This window comes from Malania oleifera, chromosome 12 (genome assembly GCF_029873635.1).
Source record: "Malania oleifera isolate guangnan ecotype guangnan chromosome 12, ASM2987363v1, whole genome shotgun sequence".
Lineage (NCBI taxonomy): Eukaryota > Viridiplantae > Streptophyta > Magnoliopsida > Santalales > Ximeniaceae > Malania > Malania oleifera.
Window position 1 is genome coordinate 2,447,119 of NC_080428.1, and position 18,391 is coordinate 2,465,509.

The 18,391-nt window shown below is 33.8% G+C and overlaps 1 protein-coding gene across 1 annotated transcript in view; it reads right to left on the minus strand.

Annotated features, from left to right (window-relative positions):
* Nucleotides 1-720: 720 nt before the first annotated feature.
* Nucleotides 721-18,391, minus strand: part of LOC131144951 (zinc finger protein VAR3, chloroplastic) — a 36,381-nt gene continuing 18,710 nt past the window's right edge. Inside the window, exons 4-5 of the mRNA XM_058093936.1 lie at nucleotides 2,889-2,987; nucleotides 721-2,740 (exon numbers count right to left, since the gene is read on the minus strand). Coding sequence (XP_057949919.1) covers nucleotides 988-2,740; nucleotides 2,889-2,987 — 1,852 coding nt within the window. The 3' untranslated portion in view covers nucleotides 721-987. The remainder of the gene's footprint in view (nucleotides 2,741-2,888; nucleotides 2,988-18,391) is intronic.

Genomic DNA, 18,391 nt, shown 5'->3' on the forward strand with positions numbered 1-18,391 from the left:
TTGCGAAAATATTCTTTATTTTTCATTTTTTATCTTTTAAAAAACTACAAAAATATCAAATTATATTTTAGCTTCTTAATATTTACACAGGAAAATTGAAGAGTAACAAAAACACATGCCTTCTAACTTTTCTATCATTTTTGAAAATTAAGGTGGCATTTTTTAAATATGAAAAAAACTAAATATGAAAAAAAAAAATAGTTTTAACAAATAAATAGGCCTTAAAATTTGCTTAAGATTAACTTGTTATCTTAGTCAATTGATAACTTTTTATTTAAGTGGAAATGTAACTCTAATAGAAGGCAAAATATACTTAACTATCTCTTCACGATCAAACATTAATTTCAAGAGCAAAAGTCTAATTTCAGTTTTCATTTTATTTAATTTAATTTATAATAATTGGCATTTACGCTCTCTCTCTCTCTCTCAGATGGAAGCCAAGAGATGAACCAGTGGGAAGGCACAGCTTTAAAATGACCACCATTCTTCTACCAAAACTAAACCCCAACGTCAGACCCTATTCCCCACCCAAATTTTCTCCTAGTACTACTAGGAGGAAGAATTTCATGCTCGACTATAAATTTGATATTAAAAAGAAAAAAATAATAATAATACAATTTTATACCATCTTCTGTTCAAATATAAAGAACTTCTAAATTCTAGATTGGTACACTGTACACCCACATGTATAATTTATGTTCTGTTCTCTGTGGCAGCAAGGGCAATAATGTGAAATATACACTAAAGAATTCTTTAAAACATATGGAAGACCATCCAAAATAGTTCAAAATGAGATACAAGGATGTTACAGGCGATACCATCTTGTAATCACTCCTGACCTTTAAAGGTCTAATACTTACTACACAACAAATAATGTACCTTCTTTTTTTCTACTACCATAAAATGAGGAACAAAATTTTTTGCCCCAATGAAATACCACATCGGAATCAAAGCAAAACCACAAAGAATAAAAAAAAAGGCTTACTTTCAACTATTGTCATTTCCCTTATTTACTTGCTCTGAACTCACAACCGGAAGATTCTTTCTATACTGAGCAGATGTCAACCTCCTCTCTAATGGTGTTTTCCTCTTGCTCACGACAAACCTGTTTACCCCTTTCCGCATTGGCATTATTGAAGGGAAGTCTTCATCAGGAATCTGGCTCAACTCTGAGATGTCCTTGATCTGGGCAACTCGCCGGAACCACCTCTCTGCTTTGGCTTCTTCTGACATGTCCAGAGGATCAGGCTCCTTGACTGCTGATCCCTCCAAGCTCTTTCCTGCCCAGCTCTCCCTGGTGTTGTCGTTCTCGCTCTTAGATGAGCCTGATAAACTGCCTGTCGTATTTCTAGTCTCAATTATATTCTCTTTCCCAGAATGCCCATTGCTCAACGTGTCCTTGAAATTACTATGGGGATTTATAGGGGCCAAATTTTCATTGTGTGGCGACACCCCATAAACACCAGCCTTCCTCTCATTTAAATCCTTCTCAGAAGCTCCCAAATTCCAGCTCCCCGCACTGACCTCTCGACCTTCCCTCCATTGCGCATGATCCCTACCAGGCACCTCAAGTTTCACACTATCCAACTTCTCCTGAAGCTTGCATGGCACAGATGCAGAAGAAATTTCACCAGTATCTTTTTTGCTTAAATCTGCTCCATCCAATGGCTCTTTATCCTTCTTCGCAAAGTAATCATGTGGGAACGGAACAAATGGTACGAAATTGGTGTTGCTCGCTTGCTCCATGGCCATTTGTCTCTTGTATACTGGAGAAATCAAAGAAGAGTCTTTCTTCTTGCTGACAACAAACCGATTCTCTCCTTTACGCATTGGCATGATCTCTGAGAAGTCCTCATCTGAAATCGCACTAGCATGATCTGTAACATCATGCAGCTCCGCGACCTTCTTAAACCATCTCTCAGATTTTTCAGCTTGTTCCTTTTCTTTCTCCTTGCTTTCAGTCTGGTTCAGCAGTGCATCAGGAAGCAATGAATCTCCCGATTTTCCCAAGTTACTGCTCCCCAAAATAGTACCTGTCTGCTCAACAGCCTCTGACACCGCAGATTCATGGTTGACTGACACGACATTCTCATTCCCCTGTGTGTTTGGATCTTGAGATTTCTTAGCAAACATATGTGCTGGCAATGGAACAAAAGGGACGTAATTAGAGTTGCTCACTCTAGGGCGTCCATACTGGGAAGGAAATTGGCCAGCTGATTGTAGGCTCTCTGCTCCAGCATTTTTCATACCAGAGATGCTCTTATTATCTCTTTCAAGAGAAGCAGATCTGCGACCAAGAATTTCGTCCAAGCGCCTGCTGATTGTCGTGTCAAGTTTCCTATTTACAGGCTGGACAACATTGCTTTCTGAGGTGCCATCATTACCCAAATTTCGTTGGTGCTGAGCATTGGCGAGCCTCCTTTCTGAAGGTGTCTTCCTTGTGCTAACAACAAACCTATTAACACCTTTCCTCAATGGCATGATTTCAGGGAAATCTTCATCTACAATAGCACTGTTCAAGTCTGAGGAACTATCCATTTGAGAAACCTTCTTGAACCACCGTTCCGCCTTTTCTTCATTGGCAGCCAACCTGTTTTCAACATCAACTTTATTCACATGGCTTCCATTACCATGTCCCAAGCCTGCCCCAGTGTTAGTGGCACTGATTGAGACCTCTCCAGGTCGCTTAGAATCACATCTCAAGCATACCGTGTTCCTCCCATAATTAAAGAAATCACATCTGGCAAGCAAATAATGGGCAAGGAAAATAAGAAAGTTGTCAATACAAAATAGATTTTGATCCAATGTACAAATCTTGAGGTGACCCAAAAAATAATAATTTAAAAAATAAAAACAAAACAAAACAAAATTGAGAAAAAGATTCTCACTGAGGACACTCCCATTCTCCACCAGTCAGCTGTCTCTTCGGTCGTGCCTCCTCACATTCAAGGCATTTCACATTTCTTGCAAAGTTCATGAAATTGCACCTACTCGATACAGTATTATTAAAAAAAAGAGTTTAAAGAAAAAGGTCATTTATCAAATATGATGTCAGATAATATAAAAACCTGGATTTAAAAAAAAAATCTAGAAATGAGTTCTAAAACGGGAAAAAATAATTAATCTAATATGTAAATAACTACAAAAAGTGAACGTCATTCCATGGACAAAAAAATCTTTACCTTTTAAAAGGAAAACAAAACATTCCTACAAATAATTAAATGCAACTAAAACTACATTAAATTCTAACATAATATTAGAAATTAATTGCCTAGACAGGAACTCATTAATTTACTATTAAATAAACCAAAATTTAGTATCATAAATATTTTATTTAACAAATCAAAAATTAAATAATTGTTGAGCTACTAATAAAGATGAAATTGTCTACGAAAACTATTTAATTCTACTCATGGATATCTTTATGCCACTTTAATATATAAATTAAGCATTATTTCAATATTATATAAATCAAAAGGATACTCACAAACATGCAATACAAATAGATAATATTGTTTCTATAATAAAAATTAAATTTCTTCTAACCAATACACAAAATTAAATCTAATTCCTTTATATTGAAATTTCAAATATAGCACATGTATAAATTAAAAGCTACAATCTCTACCAAAAAATACAAAAAAACAAAACAAAACAAAGCATGTTAAATATTTTTCCAAAAAACACTTTGTTTTTAAAATAATATCATGGACTTTTTGCATTGGTGATGGATGAACTACTTACTAGGAGTATCCAAAATGAGGAAGAATGGTGTATGTTGTTTGCTAATGATATTGTCCTAACTAATGAAACTAGGGGTGGAGGAGAATCTAAGTCAGAATTATGGAGAGAAGATTTATAATCTAGAGGTTTTAGGAAAAGTAGAAATAAGACAAAAACAAAATATGTGAAATATAATTTTGGAAGGAGGAATATTGGACAAAAGATTAAACTAGATCAAGAAATTTATAGCACTACTAGATTTCAATATCTTGGATCTATTATGTGAGTTGAAGGACAAATAAAAGATGTCATACATAGAACTAGAGCAAGGTGGGTAAAATAAGTTCTTCAGACATGTTCTGTGATTGTAGAATACCCTTACAATTTAAAGAAAAGTTTTATAAGACAGTCATAAGACCAACTATATGGATCAAAATGTCACCAGAAATGTAAAAATTGTCAAAATGAGAATGCTAAGGTGAATGAGTAGTATAATGTTAAAAGATAAATTAAGGAATTGAACATATTCACAGTAAGTTAGGCATAGCACCCATTAAGAATCAAAGTGGTTTTGTTCAATTTGATTTTGGAAAAAAATAGATAACCCAATCAAATATATCATTTCTAAAATTTAAAAACCGAAATCGAACAAAACACCAACGATTCAGTAGAAACCAAAGACTCTCCTCCTATAGTCCTAATGGTAGTCGTTACTCTATCATGCAAATCATCAATGACATTATTATATCTACTACATACTCCCTTGTTCTCTAAAACCCACCATAGCATTTTCTTAGATATTCCATCACTTTGCTTTTTCTAAGTCAATAAAAACCATATACAAGTCCCTTTTCTTTTCCCTGAACTTCTTCTTTATTCTTCTTAGAAGATAAATAGTTTATGTTGCCAATCTACCAAGCATAAAACCAAATTAATTCTCTGTGATCCTCATTTATATTCTTTATTCTTTGTTCAATTACCCTTTTCTACAATTTCATCATATGACCCATAAGTTTTATTCCGTGACAATTATAATAATTTTGAATATCACTTTTGTTTTCGTGTATTATAATAATGTGGAATAGATTAGTTAACCATATACTTCCTTCACATCCTAGACATTTCCAAGCCTCAATTGGGATGTTATCAGATCCTATGGATCAATGTTTTTAAAGGCTCAATCAAGGCAATGCATGCCTAAAACGCTTTGAGGCTCAATCTAAAATACCAAATTCCACAAAGGCTAATACATTATCCATTGAGGCTTACACATTTCTACAAAAGGCACACCTTTGCGCCTTTTTAGTTGACGCTTATGCATTTTGAGTGTGTGATTCTCAAGTTAGAATTGACTAGAAAATTTAAACTACATATTTATATAAAAGGGTCATAATATGAGTTGATTTCTAAAAAACTTTTGAACCTCAATCTTTCCTAAATGACTGAGTGTTATCTTAAATCATGAAAATAATTTGAACTTTGTAATAGTATAGCCACCTTTTGTCATGATGTATATAGTGAATTCAAGTTAGAAAGCCCACAAGTAGTTTGCAATGTATTTTATTTTTTAATTTTTTTTTACATTATAGTTGTGATTTTCTTAATTTTTTCTTTATTTTTTTTAAAACATAATTTATTTACATATTTTTATCTAAAAATAAAAAAACATTGCTATAGTTTTCCCACTTTCATTTCTTTAAAGCTATCTTAATTTCAGCGGCTCTAATTTTGTGAATCAATCTCAAATTTTTAATCTTTCCCTCGTTTGTCCCTTCTAGATTTAAGCTTTTAAAGTATCTTCACCACCTCTCTTGTATGTCTTGTCTTTTACCAAGACATTCTCAAGCTCATCCTTTATACATTTTACATTACTTAAACCTTTGTGCTTTCGTTCTCTAGCTCTAGTTAGCTTATATGTCCCTTTCCCCTTGTTTTATATCTAATCTAGCATATAAATTATCATAAACTCTATGTTTAGCTTCACTAATGGCCTTTTTGCCTCTTTTCTCATCTCTTTATACTTTTCAAAGTTTTCAATATTTCTAAAACTTTGCTATGTTTACCATTTTTTTGTCACTACAGCTTTTTGGACATATTGATCCCACCACCAACTTTCTTTACTGCCTAAGAATCTTTCTTTGGACTCACCTAGAACCTCTTTTGCAATCTTTTCAAAAGAGTTAGCCATTTTATTCCACAAAGTGTTTGCATCTACTTTATCCCCTATTGTCCAATCATCCTCTGTGATCATTTCATCTTCAATAACTATATTTTCTCCCTTTGAACTCCACCTAATCCGCTTGCATTGATTTTGTTGCACTTTATTTTCCAATTCTTTTTACAAATATTTAATCCTAAAATTCTATGTTGTCTAGTCAAGCTTTCTCTTCTAGAATAACTTTACAATCCTTGCAAGATAAACGATCTCCACTCCTAGATTTTAAATTAAAAAAAAATCTATTTGGCTTTTATTTTGTCCATTCTTGAAGGATATCAACTATTCTTTTCTTTTTTTTAGAACAAGTATTCATTATAACAAAATTGTACGACATAGCAAAATCAAAAATCATATCATCGAGGCTCATTTTATCTCCATATTATCACCAAGTTCATTTTATCTATTTTATCTCCATATCCATGGCCTCCGTCTATCCTCACATAACATTTATTATCGTTTCCAACATGTCCATTCAAATCAACTCCTATAACATTTTTCAGACCTTGGCGTCCTTTCTATAATACTATCCATATCTTCCCAAAATTGTTTTAAAGTTTTCTGCCAAGCCTAGTAAGGAAGCATACGCACTACTGACATTTATCATCTCTCGACCTAAAACTACCTTGATTTTTATGCCCCTATCACCTATTCTTTTAACATTTACCACACTAATAACACTATCTTTTAAGTATTTTCCTACATTTATCATCTCTCGACCTAAAACTACCTTGGGATGATTGAAGTGAGGTGAAACCATACTTGAATTCTTATATGAATATTAAATGATTGGATGCTTGGAAATTTGAAAACCCTAAAATGTTTTAATGAATCCAACGACGGACTTCAAGGTGGTGTCTTGCGCATACCTTAGAGGATCTCAAGGCGAGGGTAATCGTCATCTTGTGCGGGATTGATCAATATCTAATGGAGGGTAAATATACCTCAAAACATATTCACATGATAAAATTCATCCTCTAATGGACCTCAAGGTGGTGTCATGTGCATACCTTCAAAGATCTTAGAAGTAAGGATAGTCACATTTTGATTGGTTGAATTTGAAGATAATCATAATTAATTAGGTACAGTTTCTCCTCTGATGGACCTCAAGGTGGTGTCCTGTGCATACCTTCAAGGATCTTGAGGTAAGGATAGTCGCCATCTTGATGGGTTGAATTTGAAGATAATCACAGTTCGTAGAATGGGTGCGTAGGGGTGCTAGTACCTTCCCTTCACATAACCTCACTCTCAAACTTAGCTCTAATGTGCAAATCATTGATTATCAATTCCTTGGACTCTAGGTTAGCTAGTTGACCAATCAATCAGTAATAAATCATTAGGTATTCTAACCTCACCTAGAATAGAAAGTTAGTAGCGACTCTAGTGACATTATTGAACCATATCTCATCCCAAAAATACAAACACATTTCGAGTTCATCATCTATGTTGAGACAGTTCGAAGATTCACCCTAGTAGAGGTGAGCGGTCGGAACGTGTTGACAAAGAGGTTGCCTATGAGATGAGAGGTGAGAATTTGATAGCTATTCACTAAACCCAAAATCAGTAAGTTTCCTATAATTGAAACCAACTCTTCTTAATTATTATATCCATTTATAAATTTTTTACATTTCCATACTATTCCCAGAAATAAACATTACATGAACTAAGTGTGACCTAGGACTAGAACAAAACTTTCTCAAACAACAAAAGAGTAGTTCCCTCCAAACAAAGAAATATTACTTTTCTCAAAAAATAGTTGTACCATTTTCATGTGAAAGTCATTTTTTTTGTCCAACCAAAAAGAGCCCTAACTAGAATACAAAAGAAACAAGACTTTGAAAAAAAAAGAGAAAAAAAAAAAACCCGGGGGGGGGGGGGGGGGGTGGTGGTGTGGTGGGTGGGCGGGAGCTATAAAAATAACATAAAATTCACTTGTTAACGTCGTACTTTAAGACTCATCATAATTAAGAAGCCATGATTTCACCAAAATATAGGGTTTGAGTTCTTGCCCACAAGAACCAATCAAATTCAATATCATTTCATCCAATAAATCCAATGCATCACCACCAACTCCAAATAAACATACCTTTGCTCCTTCACAAAAATCAAAAGATGCCCTCTCAAACTAAGGGGAGGTGACAAATCATCCTCCTGAACCCATTTTGTTTCAATCCCCATTTCTTGGTTAATTGTACCATCTTCATTTAAAACTTTTGCCCCTTTCAGCTCAATTGATGGCGTCTTGACACATGAGAAATGCAATCCAAAGGAGAATCCAAATTATAATCATACTAAAAACATACTAATCTAACAAAAAGCCATCCTCATGCCCAAAACACCATCCAGTTTATTCACATTTGAACATCACACTAAGGGAGTTTGGCAGCATCTTTCAAGATTCTAAGGAATGTGATAACCATATCTCCTTCCTACATTTGTTTGAGCATGGGAATCTGGCATGGCGGGCATGTTCTTGGGAATGAAAGGATTCTCATGAAACATAGGCAACTTATTCCCACCTCCCCCACATGCGTAAGCATAGAAATCCTATTCCCATGCGAATTGTCCTCACCATTTTAGTTTTTGGACAATAATGCCCTTATAGTATAATACAATCATACTTTATTATTATATTCAAAAAAATAATTTTTTTTATTAGAAGAAGAAGATAATTTATTAAAATTGGAGAAAAAGAAGAACAAAATATGGAGGGCGAGGAATCCTCTCCAACCAGCTAAAAAAGTTATAAAAAAACTCAAACAAGAACTAGCATATGAATAGACAAATACAATACAAACAAAAAACCCATTACAAAAGCACTACCTCTCTAATGAGATCAAGCAACAAAAAACCCCTAAAGAAACCCAAGGAGTGCACCAAAAGGAAAGGAATGTCACTATATCCAACAAAAGTCGTGAGGAGGTTGGTCAACTTCTGAAAATTCTTGTGTTTCTTTGTATCCACAAGGTCCAAGGATAGAAAAAACGGTTGCACACCATAGAGCTCTACCATTCATGTTCTTTCCAAAGCCCCTAAAGTCAACCTAAAGCAAGTCCCTCGCCTTTTGTGGAGCCACTCACTTTCCCAAGCCATAGAGAACTGGCCATTCCAAATCTTTGATGCCACCTTGCAAGAGGTGGGCATTGGACTCACTGTCTTCACAACACATGAAGCACAATACTGAGAGCCATATAGGGTCTTCTCACCTTAAGCAAATCATGCGTGTTAATCCTTTCTAGAATCACAGTCCAAACAAAAGCCCAAATCTTCTCGGGCACCTTAACCCTCCAAATATTGCAGTACAAATGAAAAGGACTAGGGAATGGGTTTTTCAGTACGTAGGAGAGAGAGAAGATTTAGATTTTAGAAGTAAATATGCCTGAAGAATCCCCTCCCACACTTTCTCATCCTCACTAATAGAGGGAATGTGTTGGTCCAACAAGTAAATAAGGGTAGTGAACTCATCAACCTATCTTTCATTAAGGTTCCTAAAGAACTGGAAATCCTAAGAAGGATAACCCACTCAAAAGCAAAAAAAAGGAACTAATAGGAGAATTATGAAGAGAAGAGAGCTTAAAAAGGCCAAGGAACTTTCAGTTCCAATGGAATCTCCACACCACCCCCCCCCCCCCCCCCCCCAAAAAAAAAAAAAAAAAAAAAAACATCTTCCTTGAATCAAATAAGGAAAGAACTAACTTGCTACCCTAAAAGACAAATTTCCACGAACATATGTGACATATAATGCCACTACTTCCCGTTTGCCACCCGCTTGATCCCATAATCTTTGTCACTATGGCAAAAGGACTCATTCAAATTGTAGATGGTATTTGGTTCAGCTAAGGACTCCAAATTATCAACAAAGATGATACGGTTTGGGGAAATTCCCCAGCTAAGCACCCTATCTAGACTCGCCTCTTTCCGAAAGGAAAGCTCACCAACATTTTCAAAAAATGGGATCACCTTCTTCCTTTGAAGCTTCACCCTCTGATAGGGCAATTTGTTTTCCCTCTCACCCCCCCCCCCCCCAACACTGAGCCCTAACTCTCATACGAGCAATCAAAAGTCTCTTTAACACCTCCTCCAATGATCTTGTACTAGTTGATTAAATAGGAGATTCCCTCCCCCGTTCTTCAATTATGGACTTCGAATTCTCACTCATGGGAGTCAATGATCTGCCTCAAATGAGGACTTCCATATAGGAGTGAGCAATAACAGATTATTTAGGCTTGAGATTTGTAATTACTCCATCGAAAGCTCCCTTTTGTTTACTCAATATGCCCATCCCTCAAAAATTTTCTAAGCTTATATTTGAGCTCTTCCCTGCAAACCCTAAATGTTTCCCCTTAAAAACTGCCTTTCCCACATTAGGATTTCTCTTTAGTTGTTTCCTTGAATACAAACCTCGTAGTTTTCCACTATAGAAAACACTGATTTTCTTTCATGGAGTCTTCGCAAACTCACCTCGCAGAATTTATAACTTTGATTGAATTCGACCATTACACAGTAACTGAATCTGTCAAGCTTCTTATTTCTATTTAAATGCTCCAATCTCACAAACACTGAGAGGCAGCCGCATGCCCATTTTGTCACCAACAGACACCCTAATCCACCAAATTCCATTTTCAGTTATTCTCGAGCAAATACAGAAAGCCCCCATCACCAATATTTTTGAAACACAAACCAGAATCTTTCGTTCAAATCTGTACAAACTTGAGAAGACTCCATATTTTATTCTAATCAAGGCCACTGAGATGGAGAGATGGAATGAGGGAGAAAAAAAAAACTGTATAGTAATCACACCATCTCTAATACTATTCATTATATCTATTCCTTCCCTATCCAACCAGCCTCTCCCCTTCTTGAATTCCTCCTCCAAAAATCTTGGCACCCTCCAACCCAATAGCAAGTCTTTCAGAAACATGAGAACCCACATCTAAAAAAAGTATATCTTCTTCACGACTTCTCTGACTTCACAGCTAATCTAACTACAAATTTCCATTGCACTCCAAAAGACTTATCGAAACTATCCTCCTCACCACAATCATCAGGCCATCTTGTAACTAGAACACACTAATCACCCCAACCGTTCTTAACCCTACTTGATCAATCCCCTGCACCAGATAATCTAAAGAAACTTCCATTGCAGTTACTTTTACGAACCTTTTGGGATACTTTGTTTAGCTTGCTGATTTTTCTCTTAAAACATTGCCTCATCTCAATCCCAAACTGTACCACCTTAAACCAAGAGGTAATTTTTACAAAGACATTTTTAACTTAAAATGAGGAGATTGGTAATGTTAATCCAAGCACCTACTAGTTGACAAGAAGTTCATTTGACCCTTTCAAAATTCTGGCTCTGGTAATGATGTAGGACAAGAAGCAAGACCTTGGCCCTGTGGGAGAAAAATTATGAGAATTGGGTCAAAGAATTGTTGGGCTTAGTTAGTAGTTAACTGCATGTTTAGGCTCATCTTTGTGTAGGACATGCCATTAAGGTTCATCTTCTCTCTAGTTGCAGCTTTGTCCAATCAACTCTCAGCACTGGGAAAAGCACGTACACTTTCCCTTTGAGACTGCCAGATCACCTCTACAATGTAAATAATCACAAGACTTCGGGTTCAGCTTAGTCTTCTAAACCCATACATTGAACCATTATCAATACAATATGTTTCCCGAAAAAAACTTTAGGCTTAAGCCAGCTTCAAATCTCCTTGGCCCACCAAAGGATTGAACCTATTTTCGAACTAAGAATTAGATGCCTAAAATGGGCCAAATATCAGAATTGGTGAGCCTGATCAGGCTTTACTATTAAAAATTGGCCTAAATTCAAGAGCATGTTGACAGTCCCAAAGCCTGTCTACAGCACCTTCAACCGTCAATACACATTCATCTGTAAACCCAACAGGTAGCTCCTTCGCTCCATTCCAGCCTCTGCCCCTTTAATCATTGCCGACCCACCAACCCACAGCACTAGATAAAAGCTCACCCTTCATTAATTGGCGGCAGGCTTCGCAAGATTCAGTCAAAACCAAATTAATTGATCAAACAGACCAAATTTGGTTAAATCAGTTCAGTTAATTTTTATGTCAGTAGGTCATTTCTGAATTTGAGAGATATCAGTTTTCAGTTTTCAGTTTGGCATTATGAGTTCATATATACAGCTAAATGAATTTATTAATTATATATATATATATACACATGTTAAACTGTTAACTTTGAACTTAAGTTCTAAGTTTAAATTTTTCACACTTCTTCGCAGTTCCCTCTTTCCCCCTTCAGCCTTCCCTCTTTTTCTTTCCCAATTTACTCTTACGAAACCTCAGCATTCAACTCTCCAGGCCTATCAACTCCTCCAGGCTTCACCATCCAAGGCACAAAGCAGCAACCGGCAGCAAGACAAGGCTACCAGTTCATTAAATCTGCAAACAAAAAGGAAAATCGTCACTCCCCAGCAGATCCCGTGCCAGCTCACAAAAACTGTGACATTAGGGAGCCTTCTGGCCTCCTTAATCAGTAATCACCAGTTGGCAGTCACTGCCAGGCCCAGCACCAGTTTTATGATCTCCTATATTAAGTACGACTTTCATTTTTCATTATTAAATATTGCTTCAACTAGGAATTTCAAGAGGTTGAAAATACATAATTAATTTGGTTAATATCAATTAACTGATTTAACCAAATTACTATTCCTCGTTCAGTAATACATGTAATTTGATTTAGTTCAGTAGGCTTATTTCATTAACCAAAATTTTTCGGTTAATTAACCATATCTATCAAATGTTCATTCCTACTTGGAGAACCTTAGAACCAGCAGCTGCTACATCATCCCAACACCAAATGCCATTCCCTACCTGAGATGAACTCAAAATCCATTCACACATTGAAAGATCTTCAGAGCTGACTCCCCAAGACTCCAACAATGACTTTAATTGTTTCCACATTACATTTTTTTTTTTTACAAGAAAAAGAATTTTATCAACATCAATCCAAAAAGGACAACAAGGGTAGAACAAGATGTTCTCCGAAGAACAAAAGGAACAACCAAAAAAATTACAAAACTGCTGCCTACCAATCCCTACCAATATCAGACACCAGAAAACCCCTAAAAAACCAAAGATGTGGACCCAGAGAGAGGCCAAGAGCATTGCTTTATTTCTCACATGAGCAACGGATTGGTTGTGCACTCATTGAAAGTTCTTGCATTCCTTTTTCGATCCATAAGGTCCACAAACTAGCAAAAACAGCGCAACATCATAACACTGACCCCAATATCTCACAAGCAAAAAACACTGCCACCATCTAACGTGGCACAAGCTTCACCAAAACAAGGCATCATGCACATGTCAGGATTGAGAGCTTTGTAGTGCCTTCCAATCTGAAGCAAATCATGTGTGTTAATCTTGTTCAAAATCAGAGTCAGGAATCAGGATTCAAAGCCTTGTCGTGCCTTCTAACCTGAGTCAAATTTTAAGTGTTCATCTTGTTCAAAGTGACGGTACAGATAAATGTCTGAATCTTGAAGGGAGCCCTGACCCTTCGAACAGCTTGGCTCCAATGGAAAAAATTCTATATAGGAGATATGAGAAGGTGAAGAAAGAACGATTTGATGGGTAAAAGATTTGACGAATCACCATACCACACCCTCACATCTCCTCTATCAAAAAGCACAAAATGATTCAAGATGTTGAGTGAGTTGGTAAGGCTTGTTAACCTCTTCTCGTTTAAATACCTAAAAAATTGGAAATCCAAATAAACGCCCCCCCCCCCCCCCCCTTTTTTCTCTTTGCAAAAGGGAAAAAAAGGTGCTTACACATGCATTCTAAAGGGAAGAAATTTTAAAGAAGCCAAGCACCATCAAATCTCAAGAGTGGAATTGCATTCCTACGTTTCATTTGTAGAATCAAGGACAGAATTGTATTCCGGCCGGAAAATGACTCCTACAAATGAAGGAATCCAAATAGGCTTGAATCAATCTTCATTCCGTAGAATCATATTCATTTTATAATAAAAAAATTCTAAAAATGACATGCTAATAATAATAATTATTACTATTATTATTATAAAAAATAATAATGACTAATGATAATTGCAATAGTAAATAATATTTATTATTTTATATAGTAAAAAGCCCAAAATAATAATTACTACTTTAAGGATAATAAATATTATAAAAATAAAAAATAATAATAACTACAATAAAATTATATTTTTATTATTGTAAAATAATGATAACAAGAGCAATAATAACAAATAAAGAGGCAAAAATAATAATTTTTATGATTTTTAGGATAATAACTATTACAAAAATAGTAAAATAGTAATAACAACAATAAAAAAATAATAATTAACAATAATAATAATAACTATTATGAAAATAAAAAAATAAAAAAATTAATAATATTCATAATTTTTGTTATTATTATAAAAACCATAATTAATAATAATATTTTTAGCTATTAAAAAATAATTATAAATAATAAAAACAACAATTACTAATAAAAAATCCAAAATAACAATAATCATTGTAATTTTAAGGATAATTATTATTATAAAAATAATAAAAAATATAATAACAGAAAAAAAAAATTACACTAATAACAATCACTATTATGAAAAAAATAAAACAAAAACAATAAATAATAATAATAATAATAATAATAATAATACTAATAATAATAATAAGTGATTCTTAGAAAAAGTGTTGAATTTAATAAGTGTCGATAATAAGTGTTGAACTGAAAAAGTGCTGAAAATTATAAGTGGTGTTTGGTTGTATTTAAAATATGTGGTATTTGGATACTTATTTATAGTGTATATTATATAAATGATTATTTTCAAACATATTTTAAATTAAAAATATTAATATTTTTCAATTAATAATTACTAATTTTTTATAATTAAAAGTTAAATATTTACTATTAAAAATAACATAAGATTATTATATTTAATTACTAATCATGTTGTTATTAATGTATATTTAAAACATATTACTATTATATTAAATTATGATAAAAATAATATTATTAATTAAATTTAAATTTTCAATTTATTTAATGTTATTAAATTAATAAGTAGTTCTTGTTCAATCCAGAATTGAAATATAATAACTAATATGTATTTTCAAATATATTTTAACTAAAAATATTTTTTTTTATAATTAAAATTTTATATGATAATTATATTAATTTTATAATTTAAATTTTCCATTAAATAAAATAATATTATATTAATTATTAATTAAAAATAATATTGTTATTAATGTATATTTATAACATATTATTATCATATTAATTTATGTTAAAAATATTATTAAAAACTAAATTAATTTTTTTGTTTATTTAATGTTAATTTAAATTTATAAATGGTTTTTTTTATTCATTCTAGAATTTAACTATATTTTATTAATAATTAAAGGGTTATAATGCATAATAAAATAATATATGGTTAATTTTTAATCAACAATTTAATTAATAATTATGTTAAAACTGTTTTTTTTAATTAATATTTAAATATTTTTATTAAGCAAAATAGTATATATTATTTTTTGTTTAACAAAAATCTTGTCTTTAATTTATATTTATAACATATGATTATCATATTAATTTATGTTAAAATTATATTATTAATTAAATTAGTATTTTTATTTTTTAATATTAATTTAAATTAATAGATAGTTCTTCTTCTTTACATAATTGAATTATGCTTCATTAATAATTAATATTATAAAATACATAATAAAATAATGCACAATTACCTTCTAGCGTATTTTTAAAATTATAAAGTCACTGAATTTTCTTATATTTACAAAATTAACCCTGCTAATGAACAGTGTTATTTACAAGTCGCCAAAAAGCTATCTTGGATTGCTTCTCAAAATTCACTTAAATAGTTCTTTAAAAAGTGGTTCTAGAAAATCATTTTTTTCGTAGTACAAGCCGAACGCCACTTTTATGTTAAAGTGCTTATTTTAAGTGATAAAGTGCTATAAGCACCTTTTTTTAAGCACTCCCAAATGAGGGCTAACTGTATTATTATTATTATTATTATTATAGAACAATAACAACTGATAATAATATTTATTTCTATCAAAATAAAAATAACAACAATAATAACAACAATAAAAAACAATATTAAAACTAATAAATATCACAGCAATAAAAAATAATATTAAAACTAATAGAAATCACTATTATAAAATTTTAAAAATATTATAAATTAAACAATTATGTACTAGGGATTTTTAATAAAAAAAAATGACTATTTTTCATTCAATTATAGAATCCATTGAAGAATACTAAATTGTGGAAAAAAATTTAGATTGGATTCCTACAGTTATTCCATGTTACTAACCAAACACAGTAATTGCATTCCAAAAGCAATTCCATTCCTACCTTGATTCCATTCCTCCCTCAATTCCTTTCCTACTTCAATTTCATTTTGCAAACCAAACAAGGGGTTAGAGAGATGTTTTCAGAAAATTCACATTCCCAAGCCCCTAGCCCTCCTTCCAATTTTGATCTAGTGACAGCCTCCCAACTAACAAGATGATCTCTCTTATTCTCCCCAAAACCCAATCAAAAAAGTCACACATCAACCTCTCCAGAATCCTAACAACACTCTTTGACCCTAAAAAGAGAAATAAAGTAAATAGGGATATTACAGAGGGAAGCATTAATGAAGGCAGTACAACCCTCACAAGTACTCCCTTTTCCACCACTCCAGCCTCCTACCAACCCTCTCAATCACAAGATCCCAAAAGGGAGCCCAAAAGCAAAAGATAGGAATAGGATAGTCCATTCCACAATAGCACAACCCACCATAGCCTCTTACAGAATTTCTCAACATTATCCCCAAGAAACAGCATGGTGTCATCAACGAACTTAAGATGAGACGAGACAGCTCCAACTCCTCCCTACCGAAAGGTAAACTAGGGTCACTCCCAAGCCCTGAGCATGTGAGAGCATCCTACTCAAGACATCTACTACCAAGCAAAGAAAAAATGGAGACAACGAATCCCCTCGCCTAAGCCCTCAAGAAGCTCTGAAACACTCACTAGGCTGCCCATTGACAATAACCAAAATGTCAGTTTAGCTAAGGCACCCTCTATGCACTTCCTACACATAACTCCAAAACTATTCCTATGCATCACGTTATCCAAAAAACCCAGTCCACCCCATCGCCTTCTCAAACTCTAGCTTAAAAATTATCCCTTGCCTACCCCTCCTCACATCCTCTACCACCTCATTGGCCACCAATATAGCTTCTAAGACTTGTCTATCTTTAATGAAGGAATACTGATCAGCAGTCACAATATCCTTCAAAACCTTGCTCAACCTCTTAGTTCAAACTTTTGACAGAATCTTGTTAAGGTCTAGTGACCAGTCAACAAGCCTGAAATCCCTGACCCTTGTAGATCTCTCCATTGGGAGAAGGGTTAAAAAGGTAGAGGGCACACTATTAACCACCACCCCATTTCTATGGAATTCCTCAAAAAACCTCAAAACATCCTCTTTCAGAGTCTCCCATCTCTCCAAAAAAAAAAGCCATAAGACATTAGTGCCAAGGGCATTCTCCCTACACATTTCGAACACTGTTTTTTTAACTTTTTCAACTTCAAAGGGCCTCTCAAGCTACTGAAACGAGGTTGCCTCAATGGGACTCCAACCCAAACCCTCCAACCTTAGTATGCTCGGGCAATCCTTAACAAATAGGTGTTTGTAAGAGTTTGTAATCTCCACACCTATCTATGTATGGCCCCTAACATAATCCTCAAATCTAATTCCAGGCCCTCAACATCAGCCACTCTATGAAAAGAGCCCCAAGTTGCAGTACCCTTCAATGACCCACTGCACCCTCGATTTCCAGCACCAACTCATGTCTTCACACCTCCAGACCATTACAAAGCATAGCCCTTCTCACCCTAGCCACCACATCTAAAAAGCCACACTCTGACATATCCAAACCAGCAATTTCACCAAAAATATTATTTTTACCCTCTCTTTAACATTCCAAAAGACCTCTTCATTCCATTTCAGCTTCATCTTCATCTTCACATACTTCCCATGACCTTGGCAATTCATATTAGATCCATTGGAACAAAAAATGAATAACGTTTGCCATTTATATCAATGTACATGACAATGTATTGCGCTATGAAATTGTTCCTAAAAACCTTCAAATCAATGTGTGCATCCAGTGCCTTTCAACTTTATAAACAAACTCCATACCGAACCAAATCCACCATACCTTAACATAGAGATTATTGTGAATAACTGCGTAACCATCTAACCCAGGCCTTCTCCCTCTCAAAAAAAAAATAAAAATAATGAAGAAGAAGAAAACCTTCCTCATTCACCTGTCTTAGTCCCAATCAATAAATCTCCATTTTATCCAAAATGATCAAAAACTAGGATCCGCCTGCCATCAAACCTAACAATAGAATCAGTTGGTAGA